We start from the raw sequence: 13,406 nt of genomic DNA, 5'->3' as shown, positions 1-13,406 counted from the left end.
ACTTTTGCCTTTTAGTCTTCATACTAGCTTTATAAGTGATAACCTACTACTTTTACTATATAGTCATTATTGTCTTACTGTATTATTCCAAGACCAGAGTTTTTAATTTTGATGAAATCCAGTTTATCATTTTGTTATTTTATGGGTCAGGCTTTTTGTGCTTTATCTAGGAAATCTTCCCTTAATTCTTTGCTTAGATTTTAATGTAATCTACCTAAATTATCCCCAAATTTTTTACCAGAGCTACTAACTCCTTTCATTGACCAAACATACCAAGTAATGGTGGGGTTGAGGTGCGAAAGGTCCAGACAAAATATGGCCCATGGGGCCAAATCCTTCCCTGTCCCTGTTTTTTTGTTTTGTTGTTTTGGTAAGTAAAGTTTCTTTGGAACACAACCACACCCATTCATTTGCTTATTGTCTGTGGCTGCTTTTGTGCTACAGTGCAGAACTGAGTAGTTATAACAGAGACTGAATGGCTTTCAAAGCTTAAAATATTTACTATCTAAGGGGAGGTAGGCGAAGGCATGGGGGGATAAATGGTGATAGAAGGAGACTTGGCTTGGGGTGGTGAACATACAATACAATATACAGATGATGTATTATGGAATAGTATACCTGAAACCTAAGTAATTTTATTAGCCAATGTCACCCCAATAAATTCAATTAAAATTGTTTTTTAAAATTACCATCTAGTCCTTTATAGGAAAAGGTTTTTGACACCTGAGAGTCTGTTAGTTCCCTCCTCCCCCTCACTTTTCTTTGAGATAACTCTCTTGTAGCCCTTTGTTCTTCTGTGTTTATCTGGACAGGTTGTTTTTAAAATCTGCATAGCTGCTGTTCTGGTGTCCCAAATCTTTTAGTTTGTTCCATTCCCTCATGATAGAGGATACATTCTATTCTATTTTCCTGAGGAAAAAGGCTGCATTGGAAAATTATTTGCTATCACTCTTGGTAGAGAATTCTAGGTGATTAGTTATTTTCCCTGAGAATTTTAAAGGAACTGCTTTATATTACCTTCCAGCTTCCAGTGTTGCTACTGTGAAATCTAAAGACTTTTCAGTTTCCAGTCTGTTATAACTTGTTTTTCTTTTCTGGAAATTTTTGGAAATCTTTATCCCAAGTGTTTTAATATGTCAAAGAGAAGTGCCTTGTTATTTATTTTTAAAATAATAAATTCTGGGTATTGAGTAGGCCTTATTTATTTATTTTTAAATATATCTTTATTGATTTCAGAGAGAGGAAGGGGGGAGAGAGAGAGAGAGAGAGAGAGAGAGAGAAACATCAATGATGAGAGAGTCATCATTGATCCTCTGCCTCCTGCACGCTCCTGACTAGGGATCGCACCAGCAACCCAGGCATGTGTCCGGACTGGGAATTGAACCCTGATCTCCTGGATCCTCTGTCGGTGCTCAACTGCTGAGCCACTCCCAGCCAGGCTGAGTAGGCTTTTATTAAAAAAATATGTTTTCATTGATTTTTTTTAGAGATAGAGGAAGGGAGAGGTAGTGGCCACCTCCTGCACACCCCCCAGTGGGGATTGAGCCCAAAACTGGGGCATGTCCTCTGACTGGGAATCCAACCAGCGACCTTTTGGTGCACAGGAGACACTCAACCAGCTGAGCCACACTGGCCAGGGCTGAGTAGGCCTTTTTTAAATCGGCAAACTCATGTTCTTCAGTTCTGGGATAAGTGGACAAAAAAGGGGTTCTATGGAAAGTAACCTTACACAGTCATCTGATCACAAATTCCTAACTGGAGGTTATGGTGGGTAGTCATGCTTCAGGCATATTACTTGTTTAGTAAAAAGGCTTATCTTTACCTTAAGCAAGTCCTGTCCATTGTTTCTGTGCATCTAGATTCACACACCTTTAAAACGCCTCCTTTCAGACGCTTTCTTCTAAAGCATGCGTAACATCAAAAGAGTACATAAATTTTTTAATTATTGTAATTTTTAAATTACAGTTGACATACAATGTTATATTTGTTTCAGGTATGCAACATAGTGATTAGACTTGTGAAGTGGTCACCCCAGTAAGTCTAGTACCCATCTGACACCATACATATTTATTACAATATTATTAACTATATATCCTGTGCTAAACTTTACATTTCCATGACAGTATTTATACCTGGTACTTTGTACATCATAAAGAACACACAATCTTAAAGTATATTCTGATACCTGCCTTGCTTTCTCTCACCTTCCTATAATCTTCCTTATGTTCCCTCCTTAATCTCAGATGCATAAAAGAAACTGCAAAATGTTATTTTTTGAAGCATTTTTCTCAGTCTGTTGAGGTCTTGCTTCTAGGCATGTCCTTTGTTTGACTCAAATAAATTTCTATAGAAATTCCCTGTAGGTTTGGACATGCTTATGTTGACATATATGTATATTTTTTAATAATATTGTCTCTAATTTTTTAAAATGCATACTGATTGAATGTTAGACCTCTTAGATTAATACTCCCTTTTTAGCTTTCTGAATCCTTTTATGTACTTCCTTTCCCCCAAATTTATGAAACTTAATGATGATGGGGTGTTTTACCCTTTTACTTTGGAAAATTGCAAAATACACAAAGAATGAATAGTATCATAAACCCTTATGTACTTGTCACTCATCCTCAACAATTATCCATTCATAAGCAAGCTATTTAATTTTAAATCAAATCTCAGATAGCATTTCATTACATCCATCAATATTTTAGAATGTGTCCCTAACACAGAAGGACTCTCATTTTAAAAAAGACTCATTTTGCCTTGGCCGGGTAGGGTAGTTCAGTTGGTTAGAGCCTCAACCCAATACACTAAGGTTGCGGGTTTAATTCCCTGTCAGGGTACATACAAGAATCAACCAGTGAATGCATAAATAAGTGGAACAACAAATTGATGTTTCTCTTTCTCTCCCTTCATCTCACTCTCTAAAATCAATAATAATAATGAAAAGACTCATTTTATAATAATTATTATACAAATTAATTATTTAAAGTCATCAGATATCCCACCAGCATTTTAAAAATGTTAAATCTCGATCCAAATAAGGTCAATGACAGTGTGATTTATTAATGTGCCTTTGTAGTCTGTTTTAGTTGAATTCCCCCTTCATATGTCTCTCCCTCACTATTTTTCTCCTCTGTGTCTCTTGTATGTGTGCATAGTTTATTGATGAAACCTGATTATCCAGTAGTTTCCTACAGACTAGATTTTGCTGACTTGCAAGGTTGAGCATTAGTAATGCTGTGTGTGTGTGTGTGTGTGTGTGTGTGTGTGTGTGTGTGTGTGTGTGTGTGTGTGTGTAATGGAAAGCATACAGAAGGCATTTAATAAATGATAGTTAATGATAATGATATTGCAGTTTCCTCTCATCAATAAGTATGTATAGCAAATGTAACTTAAATTGTTATCAAAATCTTTAGAAGAAAACCTTGCTAATGTCTATGTAAAAAGAGCTTACTAATCCATTTTTAAAAACTATTAGTTTACTACTATTGACAGTATTTAGAAATGGTGCTCTAGTGAGAAAATCTAATCTGGAAATCATTTTCAAATGAAAAATTTTAGAATATAATTAATGTTGACATGTTATCTGGAAACATAATTAAACATGAATTTTTATTTTGCCTTTTAAAAATATTTAGAGGCAGTGATTTCTTTTTAGGACCCATAACACTCATGGGCCTTAGGCATAATACCTGTGTATCTAAGTGTTAAAAATCCCAACATTGCACTAGTGGAACTCAGAAGAAAGCTAGAGGAGGTTGTGGTAATACGAGATTTGAACTTTGCCAGATACTAATGGGACATAATTTAACTGAGTGTGGATGGAAGTGTCCTGGCAGGACATCAGGTGTAGGACATCAGGTGATGTCTCTAGTAAGGGACAGGAATGAAGAACAAGACTCACCTAGTTGTCTGATAGCTTGAGAGGCAGAGAAGAAGAGTGCAGTGGTCATGGTCCTGTTTCTTTCTTTGCCTTTTCTTTTTCTCTTTCACATCCTAATGTGAATTCTCCATGAATAAATTATCATTTAAGCAACTTAAATAAAATGAAGGAACTTACCTTTTTTCCTTATATGTGCTTTCTTATTGGGCAAGCAGAGAATTTAACAGACAATTTCAGCATACTTTGTGCTATTGGTTTGTTAATTTTTAGTGTGTTTCACTGGGCTTGTGCTTCTCTCACCATGGCTTCCATATGTTTCATTCATCTAAAAATGGATTATCACTATACATGTACCCATTCTACCATAAATCTGTTGATCTCAGCAGAGAAGTCTGTGACAGTGATTCTGTCAAAACTTGGGTAAAGGTAAAAGGCAATCCCTGTAACCATTAAAATAACTTTAAGCAGTGTGTATAATATGATCCCATTTTTATAGGGGGAGAAAAGTAATGTGAAGGGGACATTACCAACTTTTTGGTATACAATTACAAAATAGACCCTACCCTTAAGAAACCCTCAGATAAATTACAGTAGAGGTAAGCGTAGAGTTCTCATGTAATATGTAAAATACAGTACCTTACCTAGCTTAAGTGGGCTCAGTAAAGTTTCTTAAAAGCAGATATACTGGATCAAGGCCTTAATGTCAGTAAGAGTTAGGTGAATGGGTGGAAGATAGAGGTAGGAAATAGAAGAATTTTAAGTATAGAAAACAAAGGTAAAGGCAGGGTGTGTGAATCACTTCACTGACCTCTAAGCAGAGAGAGGTTACTGGATTACAATGTTAAGGAGTCCCATAAGAAGCGCTGGAGAGGTGCTTTAGTCTAAGGTCAAATCATAGAAGCTTGATGTGCCATGTTGCCATTCAACTGAATGCTGTGCATAGTGGAAAGTATTTTTTTAAAAGGGGTAATGTGCTCAACTTTTTGGTTTAGGTAGGTTATTTTTGCCTTTGAGTGCCTGATCTGATATTCAAATCTTTTTGAAGGTCAAGAACTTTGTTTATTGACTACTGTATCCTCAGAGCCTAGAATAGTGCCTGGCAAATATTTAAGTATTCACTAAAAATGTTAGTAAGGCCGTATAGTTGCATATAGCAGTTGAGAGCTTGGGCTCCAGCACAGGTCTGAATCTTTTTTTTTTTTTTTTTTTTTTTTAAATATATCTTTATTGACTTCAGAGAGAGAGGGAGAGGGAGAGGGAGATAGAAACATCAATGCTGAGAGAGTCATTGATCCACTGCCTCGCCTCCTGCACACCCCCAGCTGGGGATTGAGCCCACAAGCCAGGCATGTGCCCTGACCGGGAATCGAACCCCGATCTCCTGGATCCTAGGCTCAACCGCTGAGCCATGCCTGGCCGGGCTACAGGTCTGAATCTTGATGCCACCATTAAATAGCTCTGTGGCCTTGAGCACATTTCTTAATCACTCTGTGGCTTAGTTTTCTTATCTAGAAAATGTAAAGAACAGTAGGACCTACCTGATCAGATTAAATGAGTTTATATAAAGCACTTAGAATAGTGCTTGGCTCATAGTTAGCACTGTATACATATTAACAGTTATTATTTTATGAATGAAAGCTTAATATAAATTAGGGCTGCTAAAGGCTTGATCCCAGAGCATATGTAGGGTTACATAGGAAGGGGTGGATTTAAGAAATATTCAGGAACACAGTTGGATAGGATGTGGTAAATAAGGATGAAAAAGATTAAGGTTAATTCCCTGATGTAAAGCTAGAGCTTTAGATTCTCTCTTCTCTCCAGTGTTCCTGTCCCACCCCCCAGTGCGCGCGCGCGCACACACACACACTCACACACACACACACACCCACACACACCACAGAGTTAAATGATTACTGATTTATTCTAGTTATTACAGGAAATTTAAGGCCTGGAGGTGAAGTCTCTGGTATAATGAGGAAAGCACTGATGAGTTGTGGCACACCTTCTTTTGGATTTTTGTTTGGATTCTCTTTCATTCCTTTTCTTTCTCTTCCTTGAAGTCTGTTCCTTGGACTCCTCTTGAGTTCTTTTCTTCACAGAGCCAAGACATAAGAAAGGCCCAGGACCACCTCAGGTTGTGCGCTGGGAGTGTTCAGCTGGTTTCCTTCCCTTGTCTCCCTTTCTCTTTCTCTTTATGCCCCCCTCCCAACCCCATTATTTTCCTACCCTCTTTTCCACAGTGGGAGACCAGAGAACAGATGTGTCCTCCTTGTTTGGCCTGGCTACAAACTAGCTTGGTGTTTCACAGTCCCAGTAATCAGGGAAAACTAAGGGACCCGTACCAGAAATCATTCCCTTGTGCACTTAAAATTAACTTTTAATTTTGTTCTTCTGGTGTGATATTGAGAAGGATTTGAATCTAGCTTTTTAAAAATTTTTTGTTTTTTAAATATATCTTTATTGACTTCAGAGAGAGGAAGGGAGAGAGGGAGAGAGAAATAGAAACATCAGTGATGAGAGAAAGTAAATGATCGGCTGCCTCCTGCATGGCCCCTGCTTGGGATCGAGCCTGCAACCCAGGCATGTGCCCTGACCGGGAATTGAACCGTGATTGGATCCTAGGTCGATGCTCAACCGCTGAGCCACGCTAGTCGGGCTGAATCTAGCTCTTTAAGCAAGTTTCTGTAACTTTGGGACCTTTTTGTTCCAGGTACCAGCTAACGTCTAGAATACAGCTTGTCTGCTAGGCAAAAGTCTTTTAATTCATTACTACGCTGGTCAAATTCAGCTGAGACAAGGGCTCCATGCTAGAGTTCTGCTGTTCATTAGAGTAGTGGGGCTGAAATACTCTGAGAAGGAGCAACCCTAATATTTCTTTGAAATCTTTAACCTTAATGGTTCATATGAATTGTGTATTCTACTCTAATTCATCTTTGCTGTTTTATTATAAATTTCCTTCCTAATTTTTACCTAAACTGATGCTCCGGGAAGATAAATCCTTCCATTTTCTTATGTGCTCTCATATTCCCCTGCATACCACCTCATTCCCCAGCTTACGAGTTTGGAGCCAAAACCTTTTTATTAAGTGTCTCTTGCATATTTCTCAGGACGGCAGATGATTTTTGGCTAAGTGAGTTGCAGCTTTTTTACGTTAACACATTAAATGAAGCTTCCAAATCTTTGGAATAACACCCTGATTATAAGTAATTTGTACTAAAAGCTTTCCATTTTGAAAAGAATGCAAATACTTTGTGGAATTCCTTGTCTGGATAGTCATAAAAAGATAGTAGCCAATGTTTACTGTGTTCTTACTATGTGCCAGGTTCTGTTCTCACCTCTTTCATCTGTCATGTTGTTTAATTATGTAGTGTTTTACGAACAAATAACTGATCTTGTAGAACTCATGCTAACATTACTGTTGTTTATAATTAACAGATTTCAACACTAAACTTGCACAATGTCTTTGAAACCAAGAGTAGTAGATTTTGATGAAACATGGAACAAACTTTTAACGACAATCAAAGCTGTTGTCATGTTGGAATACGTCGAAAGAGCAACATGGAACGATCGCTTCTCGTATCCTTTTAGTGGCATTGATAAATGGTCTTGTATTGATAATATTGCATTGATAAATATATCAATGAACATGATATATGTTTCAAAATTGATAAACCTGTTCAAAAGTGAAAATAGGTTGAAGCTTATATAAATGGAAGAACATTTCATTGTGACTGTTTTCAAATATGTTGTATACATTTCCAAGTTCATCACCTATATGTGGTAATCATTAATCTTTGATAACCTTTCATTCAACAAATACTTAGTGAGCACTTATGTGTCAGGTACTACTTTAGGGAATACATTTGTGAATAAAATAAACTACTTTCCCTTTACTAAGGGAAACAAACAGTAAACAGATATAAAAACAAAATCTAATGCCAGTGCTTCTAATAACAGGTAGTGATAAATACTGTGGGGAAAGTAAAGCAGAATAGGGGTCATCAATTCAAATGGAGACTGCAGCCAAGAAATTAAGAGACAGATGAGACTCAGAAGGGCAGCAATGAAGGAATTAGGAAAGATCACCAAGAGCAAAGATGTGTCATTAGAGACAAGGCTAAGATCATCTACACTCGCATATTTCCAGTTATTATGTACGGGTGCAAAAGCTGGATAATGAAGACTGATAGGAAAAAAATGGATTCACTTGAAATATGGTGTTGGAGGAGAACTCTATGGATACACTGAATTGCCAGAAAGACAAACAGGTGGGTCCTAGAGCAAATTACGCCTGAAGGACTGCTGGAGGTAAAAATGACAAAATTGAAGCTATCCTGCTTCAGGCACATCATGAGAAAGCAGTGTTCTTTGGGAAAGCTAATAATGCTAGGAAAAGTAGAAGGCAGCAGGAAAAGTGGAAAATCAGATATGAGATGGATTAACTCCATAAAAGAAGCCACAGGCGTGAGTCTATAGGAGCTGATCAGGGTTGCTGAGGACAGATGTGGTGGATATCACTCATTGGGTGGTCAGGAGTCAAAACCTACTCAACAACACATAATACACAAGGGTGTGGAGAATGGTTGAAGTACTTATGTGAGTGGCTCTTTTAGAAGGGATGTCAAGGAAAGCCTCTCTGAGGAAGATGATATTTGAGTAGAGACTGAAACAAAGTGAGGGAGCAAGTTCTAACAGATATTTGAGGGGAGGGAGTGAATGGCAAGTTCAGTGACTGAGACAGAAACATGTTTTTTTAAGTGGGTTGTCTATATTTGTGAATTAGGAGTTGCATATGAGAAAACAAATATGAGGTTTCCCTTGGTCAGTCTGAAACCCGGTGTCCTGCATTTTTTACATGACAGCAATCTTTAAAATATATATATATTTATATATATGTATTACGTATATTGTATATAGTATATGATTATATATTTGTTATTTGTATAATAAAATGTAATTTAAATAATGATATCATATAAAAACCACACTACAAACCTAGCACCTAGGATGTAAACTCTGGCACCAAGAAAAAACCCAAAATAATAAATATTTTAGCTTCTTAGTGTTTGGGAGGTTAAAGTGTCTCTGGGAACCCTCAGCCAAGGTAATAGGGGCAGAGTTGTGGACAGCAGTCTTATCAGTACTGCTCAGCATCTGCCAGGGGCCAAGGTAGGGTAGGCATGAGGACAACATGTATACTGTCAGACTCCTGAACCACTTCAGTTTTTTTACCACAGGAAATAACACGTGTCACATCTCAGGGTGAAGAAAGAGGGCAGGGTTGAGGCCTGGGTCTCTGCGTCCAAATAGTTTGGCAGTGTCCTAGGGCCCTAAAAGAAAACTTGAGTACTGGATGGACCCTGTAGGAACCAGAGATCCTTTCCCGAAGAAGCGAGATGAGATGTATTATCAGAATGTATGGAGGTTCAGGGTTCTTTCAGACTCTGTGCTGCCCTCTATACCAATCTTCTAGGGCTGAAGGATGGCTGCCCTCATTATGTGGGGCATATGTTCTTTAGAAACACTTGAATTTCAGGAGATAGTGTGATTCAATTTGTTCTCAAAGCCTAACTCAGTTAATATTAAGCTGAATGTTGATCTAAGAACAATGGAGTTCTTTTAGACCAACAGGAAAACATTTAATTCATTAAAATTGCAATTGCTAGTAAAACCTTTGTTAGGTTACCTATGTTCTAGGCACTAATGATACATAAAATGATGGTAATGTTTATGGAAGACTTCATAGTTTGCAAAGATCGTTTATGTTTTTAAGTGTTATTTGGTACCTCAAACAAGCCTATCAGATTAATAGGGCAGATATAATTATTGTCTTTATGTAACAGATGAGGAAACTGATACTCGGGGTAAAGGGTCATGCAGGTTGTAACTGATGGAGCACAGACATGAATACAAGATTATTTTTAAACTTTAATTCATGCCAATAATTTATTGAACAGAGGTCTATACACAGGCAAACCTTACTGTGGAAACTAAGACATTAGGATCCCCCCACTACCCCTACACCGGCCCTCTAGGGTGGGGAGAGGAGGGAGGAGACCTTAGGGCAGAGAACAGGAAGGGGTCACAGCTGTAGGAGGGAGAGCAGCCACGTTGGACAGTGCTAATAGACGAATACAAGATTTTGAACATCTAATTCCTTACACTTTCCAGTATATTTAGAGGATAATTATATGGATTTTTACAAACTTTGAAGAGCTTTTTGCTGAATTAGTCTCTTAAATTTTTACATAGATTTTCATGGGTTGTTTTTGGGTAGGAATCATAGTAACTAAAGTGTTAAAGGTTACTTGTGTGTTAATGAGGTTGGCTAGGCAAGTGCTAAGACACTTTTAAGTCTCTTTTAACTAAAATAATGAGCAGAGAGAGAAGAGAAGGAATTGGTGATAGAAGATTATAAAAAAGGGGAAAATAAGTATAAGATAAAGAGAAAGAAAAGAATAAATGTGTTCATTACTATAGAGAATATACACTTAATTAGTTGGTTTGTAAATGGCTTTGAAATAGCTGACTTAACCTAGAAAGTACGCTTTCAATCAATTATTAGTTCTAAGATGTTTATTGTTTGATTCATCTAAGATAGTCCAGTTATTCTTAACTCCATCATGGATTTTCTCCTCCTGCCCTTAAAATAAAAAATATCTACCAAAACAGTAAATTTAAAAGTGTAATCTCTCACTTTAAATTTTAATTAGGAAAATAAAGGGCTGTGTTACTGATTGTTCCAAAGTAGAATTCCCTCCATTTCCCTGTTATTTTGCCCAAGAATATAAGGTTGACTTCTGACCTCCAGATATCTTAGGTAGAATTTTAATGGCCATAAAACTTTAACATTTTGAAAATGAAAAATGCTCCTTCAAAATTATGTACTACCATATGTGTTAGAACTTGATTTTTATAAAGCATTTTTGGGGGGGTGTGAAATAGAATACATATGTGGAAAAGTTCGAAAGATATACATGTAGAATTGAACAAATAATTGTAAAGAAACACCTGTATAATCACCACACAGGTTGGTTAAGAACTAGAATACTGCCAACATCCACCAAACCCACACCACCACATGTCCCTCAGTTAGGAGCCCCTCTTTCCCTTGGAGGTACTGTGGTATCCTGACTTTTGCACCTATTTCCTGTTTTTCTAAAAACAGCATAACTGCTTTTATATATACAACCCTAAGCAATATTGGTTAATTCTTTCTGTTTTGAACTTTATAAATGGAATCATACTGTGTACATTTGTCATTTTCTTTCAACATATATGTGTGTAATTAACTTTTTGCAAATGACCTTGTAAAATATATGTTATTAGTTCAGTTTTACAGTTGAGAATTCTGTGGCCCAAGGGGGGTAAAGTAATTTACTGATACTGTAGGATAGAGTGCTGGGGTAAAAATGCCAAAGTCTTGTAGTCAGCATGAAGGAAGTTTGGCTGCCAATTGAAGTGTTTACCATGTATAAGTATGGAACTTATTGAACCCTTGTCCACAAACATTTTTATTAAATATAAGCTCCTTAAGGGCAGGGATTCTTGTCTGTTTTGTTGACTGCTATATTCCCAGCATCTGGTACATATAGACATCTAGCAAATAGTTGGTGATTGAATAGCTTCTGTCAGCTAAATGCCATTAAGCATACTGTATAGGTGAAACAAATATCATTAAAATTTGGCTAATTCTCTTATTGTGTTGATAAATGGGGCTTTTAACATTTATCCCTCATAAATGTACTGGATCCAAAATGCAGGGCATTCTGGTTGATAATTAATGTAAATAGAAAACATCAGTGTATTTTGATGCATAACAAATTACCACAAATTTTTCCAGTTTAAAGAAACACTTATTATTTCACAGTTCTGTTGGTCAGAAGTCCATGGTGTGACTGTGTTCTCTGCTCAGGATCTCACAAGGCTAAAATGTTCTCTAGAAATCAGGGTCCTCTTCTGAGTTCACTCCTATTGATTGGCAGAATTTAATTTTTTGCAGTTTTGTGATTAAGATTCCTGTTTCCTTGTTGATTGTTGGCCAGGAGTTGCTCTCAGTGACTTGTGGTCACTCTCCAGTTTTTGCAGGCAACCCCCTCCGTCTTCAAAGCCAGTAAGGTCATGTCAAATCTTTCTGTGCTTTGACTCTTTCAGACTTCTTCTGCAGCTAGCAACGGGGGCGGGGGGGGGGGAGCAGAGAAGAGATGGTGGGGACCTGCTTTTAAAGGACTCCTGCTATTAGATTAGGAGGAAAGTCCAGGGTTATGTTTCTTTTATTTTTATTTTTATATTTTTTTAATCCTTACCCAAGGTTATGCTTATTGATTTTAGAGAGAGGAAGGGAGAGGGAGAGAGAGAGAAACATCAATTGGTTGCCTCCCTTACACTCCCAATCAGGGATCAAACCTGAAACCTTTTGGTGTACAGGATAACATTCCAACCAACTGAGCCACCGTGCCAGGGCTACTTTAGGGTCAACTGATTAGTAATTTAATTGCATTTGCAAAGTCCCTTTTGCCATGTAAAGTAACTTGGGTGTGTGATATATTCACGGTCTCAGGTATAAGGGTAGGAAACTTCTAATTCCATTTTCAGAATTGTGCCTAACACAAGTAATAATGATGGTTCATAACAAAAGCTTTATAACAGCTTTGGAGCAGTCTCTAGAGTTATTTGGAATTTACCCTTTATTAAGTGCTTTCCTCTGTAGAGGCTAAGTATCGATCTACACTTACTATTTGTTTCTCTGGTTTGGAGTTCTTTGGTTTACTTTTATTCATGGTTTTCTGCTGTTAGGACAATTCCCAAACCCCAGCAGTGTAATATAGGAGCTCTCCTACTTAAGGACAATTTAGCTTCTAAATGGTTTTATATAAAAGTTCAAGTTGATTAAGCAAGGGGAGATTTAAGATTGCCTTCCCGGGCTTTTAAAAACCAGGCATACTATTGTCCTGGTTTCTAACTTATATTCTATTAGGCTTCTTTTTTAAACGTATACCAATTTTGACTTCAGTGAAGAATGTTGAGGCAGGTAATCTCCATCCTTGATCTTCACAAGTGTTAAAAGGAGAACTTCTTAGTAGCCTTGGCACCTATACTTAGCACCTATCACTCAGATTGTGCAGTTACAAAAAGGTTTTCTCTATAGTAATCTCTGGTTGGCGCACCAGCAACAGTTTCATTCTGTGCTTCTAAATTAAGTCAGACCAATATTTGATGTTGCTGCTGATTCTAATTGATGATTTTATAGATTCATTTTTTACATGTGGCATTTTCATTCTTCCTCCTCAGAAATGTCAATAAACATGTTTATTTTTTTATTGCCAAATTCTTATTTGTTCACTGTCTTACCATTTTCAATTTTAAGATAATTTTTACTTTTATTGCCATTTCAAAACTCATTGTGACCCACTATACAATAGAGTTAATAATATTAAAATTCAAAATTAAGTCCAAGTATAGGAAGAACCTTTTAATGGAGAAAATGAACTAAAATAATTTTGCTGCTGGCCAGCACTGTTTT

At 37.1% G+C, this 13,406-nt stretch overlaps 1 protein-coding gene across 2 annotated transcripts in view; it reads left to right on the top strand.

Annotated features, from left to right (window-relative positions):
- The window catches only part of CUL2 (cullin 2), a 115,646-nt gene that overhangs the window by 16,345 nt on the left and 85,895 nt on the right, over positions 1 to 13,406 (top strand). For both annotated transcript variants that reach the window (XM_016197155.2, XM_016197154.2), the window contains exon 2: positions 7,319 to 7,459. In XM_016197155.2, coding sequence (XP_016052641.1) covers positions 7,341 to 7,459 — 119 coding nt within the window. In that variant the 5' untranslated portion in view covers positions 7,319 to 7,340. The remainder of the gene's footprint in view (positions 1 to 7,318; positions 7,460 to 13,406) is intronic.

This window comes from Miniopterus natalensis, chromosome 1, assembly GCF_054644295.1.
Source record: "Miniopterus natalensis isolate mMinNat1 chromosome 1, mMinNat1.hap1, whole genome shotgun sequence".
NCBI classification, from domain to species: domain Eukaryota; kingdom Metazoa; phylum Chordata; class Mammalia; order Chiroptera; family Miniopteridae; genus Miniopterus; species Miniopterus natalensis.
Note: the sequence above shows the minus strand (reverse complement) of the source record. Positions and strands in the feature narration are given on the sequence as shown.